The 14,036-nt window shown below is 38.4% G+C and overlaps 1 protein-coding gene across 3 annotated transcripts; it reads left to right on the plus strand.

The window, feature by feature from the left end:
- Positions 1 to 601: 601 nt before the first annotated feature.
- On the plus strand, positions 602 to 8,791 carry LOC132142457 (chromobox protein homolog 6-like). 3 transcript variants are annotated; one of them, XR_009434074.1, is made up of 7 exons: positions 602 to 736; positions 2,013 to 2,056; positions 2,141 to 2,206; positions 2,541 to 2,607; positions 3,700 to 5,000; positions 7,250 to 8,056; positions 8,247 to 8,791. XR_009434074.1 is itself a non-coding variant. In XM_059552346.1 (5 exons), exons 1-5 carry the CDS (start codon positions 668 to 670, stop codon positions 4,945 to 4,947), a joined length of 1,494 nt encoding a protein of 497 aa, XP_059408329.1. In that variant the 5' UTR covers positions 602 to 667; the 3' UTR covers positions 4,948 to 5,623. The 3 variants fall into 3 exon arrangements, 2 of the variants coding, with proteins under 2 accessions (XP_059408329.1, XP_059408341.1); XM_059552346.1 differs by lacking the exons at positions 7,250 to 8,056; positions 8,247 to 8,791 and having other exon boundaries at positions 3,700 to 5,623; XM_059552358.1 differs by lacking the exons at positions 602 to 736; positions 7,250 to 8,056; positions 8,247 to 8,791 and adding an exon at positions 1,447 to 1,834 and having other exon boundaries at positions 3,700 to 5,623.
- Positions 8,792 to 14,036: the final 5,245 nt, after the last annotated feature.

Consider the following 14,036-nt stretch of genomic DNA (forward strand, 5'->3'; position numbering starts at 1 on the left):
TTATTGAACAGTGCAGAGTAATAAAAGTGTGACTGAGGTTAGACACCTGCCGTAAACACTGCACACCTGCGATAGGAGACAGGACTGGTGTAGAATTGCCAATATTTTTGCATTTTTACAGTGCAGTGATCAGAAACCTTTGCTAAAGCCTTTACCTTTACATGTATGCATTTGGCTCTTTTTCATTTAACCCAAACAAGTGTTATGTTTTATATATATATATATATATATATAATTGCTTGGAAAACACAATCATATTCTTTAACAACAACTTTCATTTTTTAAAAGACAGACAGACAGACAGACAGACAGACAGACAGATAGATAGATAGACAGACAGATAGATAGATAGATAGATAGATAGACAGACAGACAGACAGATAGATAGATAGATAGATAGATAGATAGATAGATAGATAGATAGATAGATAGATAGATAGATAGATAGATAGATAGATAGATAGATAGATAGATAGATAGATAGATAGATAGATAGATTGATTGATTCTTTGAAGAATATTGTTCTTCTTCCTCTTTTTCCCCTAATGTCTATTATCTGTAGACCAGTGCTCGAGGCGCGCGCGCGCATGTTTGTTTCACTCCTCCACGACGCAGGATCTCTCCATAGCTTCCGCGGAAGAACCCCGTCTCTGCTGTCCCATTAAAGATGGAGCTGTCTGCGGCAGGGGACCGAGTGTTTGCCGCTGAGGCCATCCTGAAGCGCCGCATCCGTAAGGTCAGTGTGTTTATTAATAAAACTCGTTTTATTTCCTTCCACAGCGGCCTACAGACCCACTAAACTTCAGCCCTGCGGACCGAGCACAGTGCACTGAACTGCAATAGAGCACCATGCTCTATTTTCTTATGCAATCATAAAACCGCTCGTATTACGCGCAGTTCATTCATTTTTAGGGCTCTAATTTGACAGAGTTGCTCATTTTTGAGCTCCGTGTATTTTGTAAGGTCGTTTAGGTTGGAGCGGCGCCAGCTGGAGCTGATGCTGTTAGCGCGTTAGCTTTTTTGTGTCTGCCCGGAGTGCAAATTTTTGACAAAGGCCGGTTCACTGACACCCCATCGACACTGCAGTCTTGCGGCGCGACGCGACGCTACCCTACTAGAACGCTAGCACTATAGTTTAAGCAGATGAGCTCTTTACAGTGAGTTAACATCAGTTAAACAGCGCATTTCGCGCGTTTGCAGGATGATAGTTTCGTAAATTTATAATGGTATACGTTATTATAACGGTATAATAAATACGTTCTTTAGCTTATCTGCGGCGTCGCGTCGCGTAGCAACAACTCTTTATTGCGTTAATCTCGCGGTTTGTTTTTGTTTTCAGTGCGACCGGCGATTTCTTTTTTTCAGGGACGGGACGGAACAAAATGTTGATTGTCAAAGACCAGCATCCCCTGATACCAAATACATGAACTAACTTTTTGTGTTACACTGCGCATGCATTTAATTGAGTTCATGACTGAATGGACATATTTTAATATTAACGTATATTTATAAGGTCAGGAGTATGTAAAGGAGTAGTTTACCCTAATTTGGGGGGTTTTTATCAACATTTACTCTCTTCCAAGATTACATGACTTACTTTCTTCAGTGGAACTGAAGAATAATTTTTCCATACAATGGAAAAATTGATCTTAAAAGTGGTCCACATGAGTAGGCTCAAGTGCTCTAGAGTCTTAAGTTAGTTTTGTCATATTGACTATTTCACAACCCTAAAGAGGACAAGCGGTTTGAAGGATTAATGGATTTGGACTACTTTTATGATATATTTACACTGCGTTTTTGAACTCTGAAACATATTCTGTATAGGACAAGCTGAGTTAAGTTTCTTAAAGAATATCTATTCACGTGTTTCATTAAAAAATAGCAGCACATGTTGTAATAACTGTAGGAAGGAGAATAAATAATTACAGAGTGATCTTGATTTAAATATTCCGTCAATAAAAGATATCTTCCCAGAAATGTTGGGAACTGAATCTGATCTGTCTTTTCCATAGGGGCGGATGGAGTACCTAGTGAAATGGAAAGGATGGGCAATAAAGTAAGTGAAAAGAAATTTGATTCATTAGTTAGGTTTTGTATATCTAGTAAGTCGTGGATGTTAAATGATATGTATATTCTGCAGGTACAGCACATGGGAACCTGAGGAGAACATCCTAGATGAACGACTCGTTGCAGCATTTGAACAAAAGTGAGTTGTGTGTTGATTTTCGCTCCTGATTAACATTCAAAGGAAATGGACTTCTACAAAATGTCAACCCATGCGATCACGAGCGTTAAATTCGTTTGTGACAGTTGGCGCGTCTGTTTGAAGTGGTCTCCCTGATTCAGAGCTAGATCAACTCTTTCCTGCATACCCACAGGAAGCATTCACACAGACATCTGCAGCCACATCACATGAATACTTGGTCTGAAGTAAAATTTTGTAGTCATGCTTTTGCTCAAGAGGATGTTTGAAACTGGCACAAAGAGTGCAAACACTGACATAATCACAAACCCTTTTAACAACTCGTATTTTTACACAGAGAGCGGGAACAGGAGATGTATGGACCTAAAAAGAGAGGCCCGAAACCTAAAACATTGCTTCTGAAGGTACGTCAGCAATACCACCTGAGTGAAAATAAATGTATTTTATGGTGTGCAAACTAAGTCATCTAGTTAATTTGTTTGGAAATATGCTTTTAAAATATTAAAAAGTATCCCCAAAATGAAAATTCTGTCATCATTCCCATTGTCATTTCCAATTCATAATATTTTTGTTTAACTTCTAAAAATAAATTGAGGAATTTTGAATGAAACCTGAGCAATTTCTGTCTCCAATTTAAGTCAACTATAGAGGTCTGCGCAGGATTAATTTTTCATTTTCTGCTAAAAATAAATTTCTCTAGCTCTCGCGCCTCAAATCCCACATGCAGAGATCTACGTTGATATTTCAGTCCTGCTTCTGACCTTGTTGCTGTAGGCAAAAGAAAGGCTCTTTTCTTTGCTGTCATATACAACCCAAAATCAGTGAGCATTCTTTATTTAGATCTTTGTATTTTGCAATTGTCCCGTGAGTCATTTATTTCTCCCGCTTCCTGCACACACCTCAGTATCAGAAATTCAAAACATGTTCTGCGCCACATTTGTATCAGGTCCCGTGGGAATGTAGACCTCTAGTCAATGCAAGCACCAGTTTGATGTTTATAAAGAGATTGCAGAGAGATTTATAGAAATCAAGCAGTTTTATCCTAATATTATGAAGTTTGCTTTCCTTTGAACAGATTTAATTTAGGCTTAAATTTTACATGTAAAAACACTGATCAAAGCACATACACGGAGCACATTAAATATAGCAAAATTAATCTTGAACATTCTTGCTTTACATGCATCCTCATTGGGTCTTGTGAAAGCTCAAGTATTCTTGCATGACTCTTAAAACCAAACCTCACTGGTTTTTGCAAAAGCTCAGACATTCTTGTATGACTCTCAAAAACAAACCTCATTGGTTCTTGCGTGTCAAGTATGTTTGTTTTTGGGTGAATGGACTTAAAATAGAAAGACATTCATTAGTGTTTCGAAGAAAAACAAAAGTCTTATTTGTTTGGAATGACATGAGGGTGAGTGAATAATGGCAGAATTAAACATTTTTGGCAAACTAAACCTTTAGTAAGTGAATCATTTTGCCTTTTGCCAATTATTTAGTCAAGAGCACAGGTTGCAGACACTTCCTCAAGAGTCCCGGAGTTCAAGCACACTCGTCCTCAGCAGCATTCCAAGCTTCCTCCGCCCTCGGCTGCACCGTCCTACACCCCAACCGCCCCTTCCAACGCTAAACTGCAATCGGGCACCGCTCAGCCCAAACTGAAGAAAGACATTCACCGCTGCCATCGCATGGCACGTCGGCCCTTGCCCCGTCCAGACCAGACAATCGGTTCCTCTAGTCCTTTTTCGTCCCGTCCGACAGTCAGTCCTTTCTCAGAAACGGTCCGTATTCTCAATCGTAAAGTCAAACCTAGGGAAGTAAAGAAAGGACGGGTCATTCTGAACCTCAAAGTGGTTGACAAGGCTGGGAACGGCGGAGTTGCTAATAGTAGAAGGACACACGTGCCCTCCACCCAGCAGTCCCATTTTGGGAGGCCGAAGATTCCGTCCCGGAACAGGGTGATTGGGAAAAACAGGCGGTTTGGAGAGGTGTCCTACCGAGGAATCCAACCCACCATTAGAAGTTCTGGGTTTCCTGTTTTCGGAAAACTCTTCGATTCTCACTCCCTGAGCAATGCCGAGAACCAGACTCAAAGTGGAGAGAGTCGTAATAACACAACAAACAAACTCACTTCCTCCCAAAGTTCAAAGGTGGATGTGTCCAAAGATCAGAATCTTGATGAACTGCCGTCAAACTCAAGCTCTGAAGTTTCAGATGGCGAGCCACCCTCCCCGCCACAAACCCAATCCCAGCATTCCTCATTGCCGCCCAAGGCCTCCGCAACCAAGGCCCAAGATCCTGCCCTTCACAAACTGAGCGCTCAACCTGTAGCATCCAAAAACAGCTCGGGTCCTTCTGCTCTTCCATCTTCTCCTATGTTTTCCTCATCGTCCTCTGCCTCGTCATCTTCAGAAGACAACGAACACATCCTGGACCTCTCCGTACCTCATGAAATGGACAGGCGATTGCGGCGACGCCATCCCTTCTCTAGCCGTCATCCGCTCAAGGTCCCAGAGGTGCCCGTGTCGGAGGAACCGTCGGAGGAAGAGGAAGATTTGGACTGGCATCCTGACATGACCTCCCGATGTGCCAATGTAGTTGTGACGGACATCACAGCTAACCTCCTCACCGTAACGATCAAGGAGTTCTGTCATCCGCCATCCGCTACTCCTCCTCCCTGCTACCCCAAAAATATATCAGCTCAACACGACACAAAACAGCCAAAGGACCACCCCAACAAAGCATGAGTGCGGACCCCACGGAAACAGCCTCCTCCAGCCTTCAGAAGGGATTTTAGGAGGTTTGTTATTAATTTGTTTACAGTTTCAGCTGCCTGGTGCTCATGCAAGTCTTTGTTAAGAGATGTGGCCAAGCTGTCCACTCTAGAACACTGTGCCATGACTTTTATAACCATGAAAGTATGTGTCTGAATAAGGGTTTTTTTGCTCACTGAACACTGTTCTAAGGAAGAATTTGCTCACCATTGGCTTTTTTTTTAAAGATGTGCCAAGCAACTTCCTGTATGGTATTTATTCCATATATATATTATATCATTACTGGTTGGCTGGTTTATATGTATACACTACTGTTCAAAAGTTTGGTGTTGGTAAGATTTTACAAACATTCAAAGAGAATTGTTAAATGTTATTAGAATTTAGAACTGTCTTCTATTTTAACATTTAAAAAAAAAATGTATTTCTATGATGGCAAAGCTGACTTTTCAAAAGCCATTACTGCAATCGTCAGTTTTACACGATCCTTCAGAAATCATCCTAATTTGGTGCTCAAGAACCATTTCTTGCAACGTTAAAAACAGTTGTTCCATAATATTTTTGTGGTAACTGATACATTTTTTCAGAATTCTTCAAGTTGTTGGTCTTTCACCAATTTAGTGAATCCTTACTCAAAAGTACTAATTTCTTAAAAAAAGCTTTTGAACAGCAGTATATAATATAAACCAAGTATTATCTGCATCATCATACTCAATCCCATACTGGATTCTATTTACTGTGGCATTTTAAGTTATTTTTGTGAGTGAATGTATTATGTATAGCATCAATAACATTCAGTTGTGCTGTAAACCACAACTGGGGGCTCAATTTAAGACCTTTTAGATATGTATTATATAAAAAGTGTATTTTAGGGTGCACATTAACCCTAGTAATTTATTGACCTTCAACGGGTCAATTTTTCGTGAAATTACCTGGAGTAATTGTTGAATATTCAAAAGGAAAACAACTACATTGTCATTAGAACAGCAGAATGCAGTTTCTTTGCTTGTAAGAAATATTTATAGCCATAAAACTTTCTAAATTCACCCGTCTGTTAATTCTGGACCCTGGTTATTTTTATTTTTAGTAAGGCTTTGGCATATGGCAGGACTCCTGACACAAACACCTGCACCTTTAAGCATCTCCCCATTCACCACAGTCAGTACCTACATAATGAAGCAGAAAAAAACAAACATCTGTATATGTTTTAGCTCAGTCATACCTATCTGCTAAGTGTTTATAGTGCTGTCCTACCCACTGTCTAAGGTTTCTTTAAATAGTTATACAGTAAGAAATACTCAAGTGAGAGGAGACAGAATGAAGAACATGTTAACTGATTGACATGGAACATTAACTGTTGTTTAATGGCTAGTGTGTTCATGTTAATTTCGTTTTCTACCTTTTTAAGGCCAAATTTGTTCAGATTAAGCTCTTTTGCTTCTAACTGAAGTGCTCTTTTGTAGAAGAGACTGCTGCAAAAAGCTTTGAGCTCAAATGAAGTCAGTAAGATCATCTAGCGTTCCATCTCTCGCTTCCAGTTTGAACACAAATGTCGCCTGGCCATCACAGGATTCACTTTAGTGTCATCCTGCTCTCTATCGAAAGGGATAGATAAATCTCAGCAGAGAGACTGTGGAGTCTGCGACTTTGAATCCAGAGAAAGAGTATTTGCTTAGACTTTGCCGAAGAGGCTTTCCGGGAAAAGCGAGCTTTTGATCTAGTCCTGATGTGGTTGGAATGGTCTTTAGCCTCCAGTCAGGCTTTAATGAGAACTGAAGTTTAAACCCCATGGGCTTGGGTCTTGATGCAAGCCCGTGTCAGAGTTTAAACAAGAAGAGACACAAGCGAAACATTAGCCTGATGAAGGGGAGGGTGATGTCATTGATATGGAAACTTTCGCTGTGGCCAAACATAATGTTTAGAGTCATAAAATGAGCAGTTTCCCTTATGTTCTTGGTGTGCCTTGTTCTCAATGGCCTACAAGCCTGTTATGTACATTATTTAAACCTTATTTTAAAGTCAGCAATTGATTGACTCAAAAATGAATCACCAGAAGCGCCAATCTAGATTACATTAATTAACCTTAATTTATGTGATGTTTATGTGATGTTGCTATTTAAAATGGAAGCTCTTCAATGTGTAACCTCAGTAATGTCTTAATTTTTGGATTGCATTTTTGATCTGTTTCAGAGAAGGTTATAACAACTTGTGTACTTTGTGCTTGGAGTTTCTCTAAAAACTTCTTGGTTTTGTTTTGTCTTGTATTGTTTTTATTTAGTTGCTTGTGAATATCTATTCATGACATCGAGATCAAGCTCTCAGTCCTGCTCTCTGCAGCTTGCACCAACATTGTTGATCCTAAATCCCTGATATTTTCAGCAAACACTGCACTGAATATCCCTTTAATCCCACTTAACCAGCTCTCCAAGACGTGTGCATGGAGAGGGATTGCGAATCAAGATCCCCGTCAGGAGATTGAACCCCCCCCCCCGTCAGAGTCCAGGGCATCAGTCTGTTTGTCCCGCTGAATCCTGACTCTTCTGCAGACAGTTTAACTCAAACCTCCATGATGAGGATCTTTTAAGGACACACTCTCCCACTGACCTGCATAAAAGGGATTTTTATTGTAATGGAGTTGTTTGTTCAGCCATATTGTTTATTTAGCCATATTATTATTATTCTTTCAAATGGCACATTGGAGGAATTGGAAGTCCCTCAGTACTTAGAATGCATGTTTTCATGTTTGTGTTATTTAAAAAGTGTTAATGCACTCGTGCCTTTGTGCAAAAGAAGGGTTTTTGAATATGTAAATATTTGGAAACATCATACATAGTTCTTATTTTGGTGTGATTCATTTGAGTGAAGTTTGAATATGTGGCATTCATTTCTTAGGATGTGCGTGCAGCTCCGGTTTCATGTACGTCAGAATGGCATGACATAACTTTCCCATGGCTTTTATATACAAAGTATTGTGTTAAACTTTTTATTATGTTGCCTTGACAAAGCCAATGTAATGTACTATACTGCACACACCTATGTTAACTCATGCTAAAGCATTCAAACTACATCCAGCAGGCCCATCACAGTCAGACTTGATTTCCTAAGACAATTAAATATCCTATAGATTTTAATGGAAAGCTTTCCTTCCACATCAACTGAACACCATATTAACGGCTTATATACTGGTCTAGCTACAGTACATAAGACTTCAACTTCTAGTGAACCTTCAACCTTTCTGGCACAACTATCAGGCCGATATTCAGCCAGATCTGTAGTGTCAGCCGAGACTTATAAAGCACACAGAATATGCGCAGATCATTAATGCCCCAAATGTTTGAGAATGAGCCCTTAGTTCACTGTGTTAGTTTCAGATCTGTTCTGTTTAACATTAATCAGGCTTTGTTGTAACATTGCTTGAGAGAAAAGGGGAATATATTCTTAATCTCCATTATTATGCAGATTGTTTTAAGTGTAAATAATTTTTGAACCCTGAGTAAACCTTATTCTTTTTTTGTTTTTGTTTTTCGCGTTCTGTCTGAAACCACTTATTAGCCAGTGATGATTATGTGAATGATTTATGCATTTTGATTTGTTCGTTTTAGTTGTAAATATTCATTTTTAAATAATAACTTCATGCTTGGTTTTTATTCTGTACTTCCATAGCAGAATGAGAATTATTTTTCATTGCTTTATGTATTGTGTACAGATTTGTAATTGACAGAGTGTTGAAAATCATGGCAATTTTTGTACCGTCTTTGAAGTAGAAGTGTAGCTAAGCTCACTGACCCTGTTTTAATAAAGGAATTACAGTTGTGATTTTGCTGATTATCCAGTGTCCATTTGTATACTGATCATGTCTATACAAACCAACACAGTTAACAAGTGTAATTCAGGGAATAGATTTACAGTATGGAAGATGAAATACGGTCAGCATATTCTGGGTGTAATTTAATCTCATCTAATCCACGTAATCACAACATTTTACATGTAATTTTACTTTCACATGTGAAGATGGGTAAAAAAAACATTCATGTTAATAACAGCTCAGGGTTGTGTCTGTTTGTATTACTCCACTTGTCCGTTTACACAACAATCAAGATTCAGAAGCAGACTGGGTTTTTTAAATGTCAATGCATCAGTGTTATATTTTGTAAACTGAAGCAGAGCAGGTTGTTCTCATATATGGGTTAACAGTCATTCATTGTAATGGACAGGTATGATAATCAGTGGGCTTGAGTTTGTACCATCTTCATTTGTCAGTGGGCTAAAATATGGATAAAGTTTCCCAGAAAATGTCTGGTCAGTGAAAGAGTAGATACGAGACCTTGCCTCCATGTCATAAAAGGAAAGCAGACCTTCTGGGGCTTCACTTTCAGAGAGTGTAAGACGGGATTTTTTGCAAGTGCTTCGTTTTCCCATTCCTCAGCCATATAGCCCTGTATCCATTTTGAGGATTTAGTGTTATGTCTCCTTTCCTTATGACAGATTATCTGGCCACTCCTAAATCCCATTCAATCTTCCTCTTCACTTGAACCTCAAAATAAAAACTTCCTGCAGAGAATCCCTCCTTTTCCAGTACAATGACACATTGATCAGATCTCTCCAGGTTTTCCAGGACTTCATGCTTGGCGTCTCCAAAGCTCACTTGTTTTTGTTTACATTATGTATGTTTATTATGTATATATAAATACAAACACATATATATATATATTTCAAGAAAAAAATAGGTTGTTTATATATTAAATATACTTATGATATTAAAATGTATTAAATGAAATTATATAAATATAAATATATACATGTAAATATTTGAAATATATATACTGAATGTATGTGTATTTATATATACATAATAAATATACACAGAACACACATATATTATGCAAACAAAACTTTTATTATAAAAGGGTATATTGTTCAAATGTTTTAATATTTGTTGTAGCTCTTGCATATATTTCTAGACAGTTCTAACAATGTGCAGAAATGTTATATATATACCAAGTAATGAGTGAAAGTGACATACAGCCAAGTATGGTGACCCATCCAAAGAACACACACACACACAGCAGTGAACACACAACTGGAGCAGTGGGCAGCCATTTATGCTGCAGTACCTGGGGAGCAGTTGTGGGTTCGGTGCCTTGCTCAAGGGCACCTCAGTCGTGGTATTGCCAGCCCGAGACTCAAACCCACAACCTTAGGGTTAGGAGTCAAACTCTCTAACCACTAGGCCACGACTTCCCCAGACTTCCTTTTTTTTAATGAGAAAAAAATAGGATATTTTATAGAGCTCTTAACCTATTTTCAGATGCAGCCTATAAGTCGTTGAGTCTTTCATAGACCAAATCATTCAGTAACGCAAGTGCAAGCAGATGCCATATCTTTTCTGAAGCCCACAAGCAAAGGTTAATTAAAGATCGGATTAAAGTTCAGTTAAAAGGATAGTTCACCCAAAGATTTAAATTATCCAATGATTTACTTACCTACAAGCCAGGTGTATATGACTTTCTTCTTCCAAACAAATTCTATTGGAGTTACATTAAAAAAATGTCCTGTCTCTTCCAAGCTTTATAATTGCAGTGAATGGTGGTCAAGCTTTTGAAGCCCAAAAAAGTGCACCCATGCTTCATAAAACGTGTTCCACACGTACAACATAACATAAACATAAACTGTAATCTCAATCTTCTGCTAACTGTCTTACATGTGTTCATTGAGAGAGTGGTGTTCCAGCGGATAATGTAGGACGTAGGCGTAGTGTAAACTCCAGTGAGAAGAGACAAACATGGAAGCATAGAGGAGAAAGCAAAACAAAACTAATTAGTGCAAAACGATGATTTTTTAAAGAAGAATGTCAAAGGATTTCGATATAAGCCAAGAGGAGACTGGTTCTCTTTTGCTGTAAACAAAACTTGGTTCTCGTGAGAGTATAGCATATTCCTTGAACAAAAGGCATCGCTGAATAGGCCAGGATATGGATAGTGATATAGGGCGTACTTTGCTAAGGTAGTTTTGACATCTATGTATAATACTTATGACATGTTGTTGTCTCATGGTGACACTGTATGTGGATTGGAATGATGCTGTGAAGAAGAATTTTCCTACAAGGGACAATAAAGTCTAGAGTCTATAGTTTTCTTTTACAAATGCATTGCTTCGCTTCAGGAAACTTTTATTCACCCCCTGGAGCTGTGTGAGACACTTTTGGATGCACTTCATTGGACTTCTATTGGACTATTGAATATCAACAGCCATTCAATGCCATTCTAAAACTTGGAAGAGCCAGGACTTTTTTTTATTTATTTAATAACTCTGATTGTATTTGTCTGAAAGAAGAAAGTCATGAACACCTGCCTTGAAATTGAGTAAATCATGTATTATTGATTTTGTTGGTGAAATATCTCTTTAAGTAAGGGATACATTCTCTTCATGTCTGGCATATTACACAGGTACTCAATATGGTATATTATTATTAGATGTTTAAGATATATTTATAGAATAGCTTGAATGAATCCATGATGATTTTAGGCCTCTGTTTGCACTGTACAGTATGTTTCACTTCCATTGAATTTGTATCTCCAATGATAAAGCTCTTTTAGTAAACATGGCCTTAATTGCATAAAAGTTATAAAAACTGCATAAAAAGAAGAGCTTTGAGAGAGATGGACAGATGTTCTGCAGGCATCTCAGCTTTGTTGTCTTCTTGCAATTTAGTCAAATTTTCTTCTGGCTCTCTTATTTCTGCCTCCTTCGCATTATTTTGCATGACACAGAAGACTTTTCATCACAACACACAACACTCCATAACACTGACCAAACTAATTGTGAACCGGAAATAAATATCTTACAGTCAAATCTTGTATTATTTGTGCTTCATTGAAGATTTGTGCTTCACTGAAAAAGCTATTTTAGTCAAGAACAAACCCTTATCTATATGGAAACCAACACAATAATCAACTCAAAGGGATAGTTCACCTAAAAATGAGAACACAAGAGAATTGTGAAATGAGAATTTATAACACAAATGTAGATATTTTTTATGCATTCTGAGAGTTTTCTGACCAAGGAGATCGGTAGTAGTCCATGTGACATCAGGGGGTTTAATCTTAATTTTACGAAGCTACGAGAGTACTTTTTGTATCCAAAGAAATAAAAAATGACGACTTTATTCAACAATTCATCTTCTCCGCGTCACCATTTTGGAGACGTTTCTGAACGTTGATTGTTAATGACATTGCTGTCTATGGGAGGGTCAGAGGACTCTCAGAATGCATCAACAATATCTACATTTGTGTTCTGAAGATGAACTTAATGAAATAATCAGAGGTCTTACTGATTTGGAACAACATGAGGGTGAATAATTAATGACAGAATTTTAATTTTCAGGTGAGATATCCCTTTAGGGGAAATTGTGGCCTAGTGGTTAGAGTTTGACTCCAAACCCTAGGGTTGTGGGTTTTTAGTCTTGGGCCAGCAATACCACGACTGAGCAAGGCACTGAACCCCCAACTGCTCCCTGGGCGCCGCAGCATAAATCGCTGCCCACTTCGTGCGTGCGTGAGTGCGCGTGTGTGCGTGTGTGTGTTTGCTCTTGTTTTTGTGACATATCAGGACACAACTCTGTATAATGACATGGGTATGACACAGGTATTACAAGGAGAGGGTGACTTATGAGGACATTGTAATAAACCCTTTGTATGTTGCAGAAGAATACAATGTCCAGTCTTGATTATGTTCTTTGAACTTTTACTGAAGCTATTGGTGAACTCGTTTACAACTATTCAATAGCCACGCTATACACACACTTTACTTCCTTCCTCATATACTTCATCCGTTACGTCATAGGCCTACACTCAGACATAACTAATTATTATTCTATTACAGACATAACCCATGTCCCCATTTTTCAAAACGCTTATAAATCATACAGAATGAGTTTTTTGAGAAAGTTAAAATGCACAAAGTTTCCTGTGAGGGTTAGGGTTAGGTGTAGGTTTGGTGTAGGGCCATAGAATATACAGTTTGTACAGTATAAAAACCATTACGCCTATGGGATGTCCCCACTTTTCATAAAACAAGCATGTGTGTGTGTGTGTACGTACACACTTTGGATTTCTGAGTATGGGTCACCATACTTGCCTGAATCTCACTCCACTTAGGTGTGCCAATTGCTGTGATTATGTTACGACCCACTAGAGGGCAGCACTAAAACACTTTAAAACCAACAACAATAATCTGCTCCCTGAGAGGAAAAGGTTTTGTTCTCTTGCCATTGACCATGAAGAACCTTAATGTGTACATTGAGGATTAAGAAGAGTGAGTATAAAGAATACATTGTATCAGTGTTAGGCCATCTTAGAAGGACATTTTCGAGGTTATATTGTTTAACCTGCTGAATGTTGTTATTTGTGAAATCCAGTTGTCCTCGGCTCATGTATGTTTTATATAGACAGACAGTGGGCTTCTTAGTCTTTCTGTTTTAGAGTGACACACTCCATTCTTAGACTGCTGCCCCTTAGCTTTTAATGAAATCAGGAATAGTATTCCCTCTCCTCCCTCTCTTACCTCTGGGGCACATTTTTCCAAAATAGCAGCTGGCAGCCACAAGCTCCACTGAACACAATGAATCAAATCCAGGCCCATAAGGCTGTACTTGTGGCCAATAAATCTTAATAATAGAAGTTCAATCACCCAACTTACCAGGAATTCATCAAGAAAGTTTATGGATGATCATGGCTGATGTTCAAAGTGACAGAACAGGGTGTTGGAAGATGTTTATTTTCTAGATGAGTATGTTGGTGGCAGTGAGAGGAGATGGGGACTAGATTGTCTCTTCTGATTATGTAACACTTATAACAGGATGAATTCATACACGTTTAAATAATAATAATAATCGTGTTCACGTTGATCCAATCAGACATCTCTGAACTCATTGGATTTGACTTCATTATGCAATAACACCAACACAATGCTATTTTAATCAAGGAGATTTTGAAAAAAAAAAGCCTTTTTTTAAAAGCTACTCTTCCCAGATGGATAAAAGAATCCTCATATCTGACAGCATGTCT

Source organism: Carassius carassius, chromosome 1 (assembly GCF_963082965.1).
Source record: "Carassius carassius chromosome 1, fCarCar2.1, whole genome shotgun sequence".
Taxonomy (NCBI): Eukaryota; Metazoa; Chordata; class Actinopteri; order Cypriniformes; family Cyprinidae; genus Carassius; species Carassius carassius.

Excerpts from the sequence above, each read along its gene's own strand:
- LOC132142457 (XM_059552346.1), top strand. The coding sequence starts at position 668 with ATGGAGCTGTCTGCGGCAGGGGACCGAGTGTTTGCCGCTGAGGCCATC. Across the intron at positions 2,057-2,140 it reads TGGAAAGGATGGGCAATAAA|GTACAGCACATGGGAACCTG; the intron begins GTAAGTGAAAAG and ends TATATTCTGCAG. Across the intron at positions 2,207-2,540 it reads GTTGCAGCATTTGAACAAAA|AGAGCGGGAACAGGAGATGT; the intron begins GTGAGTTGTGTG and ends ATTTTTACACAG.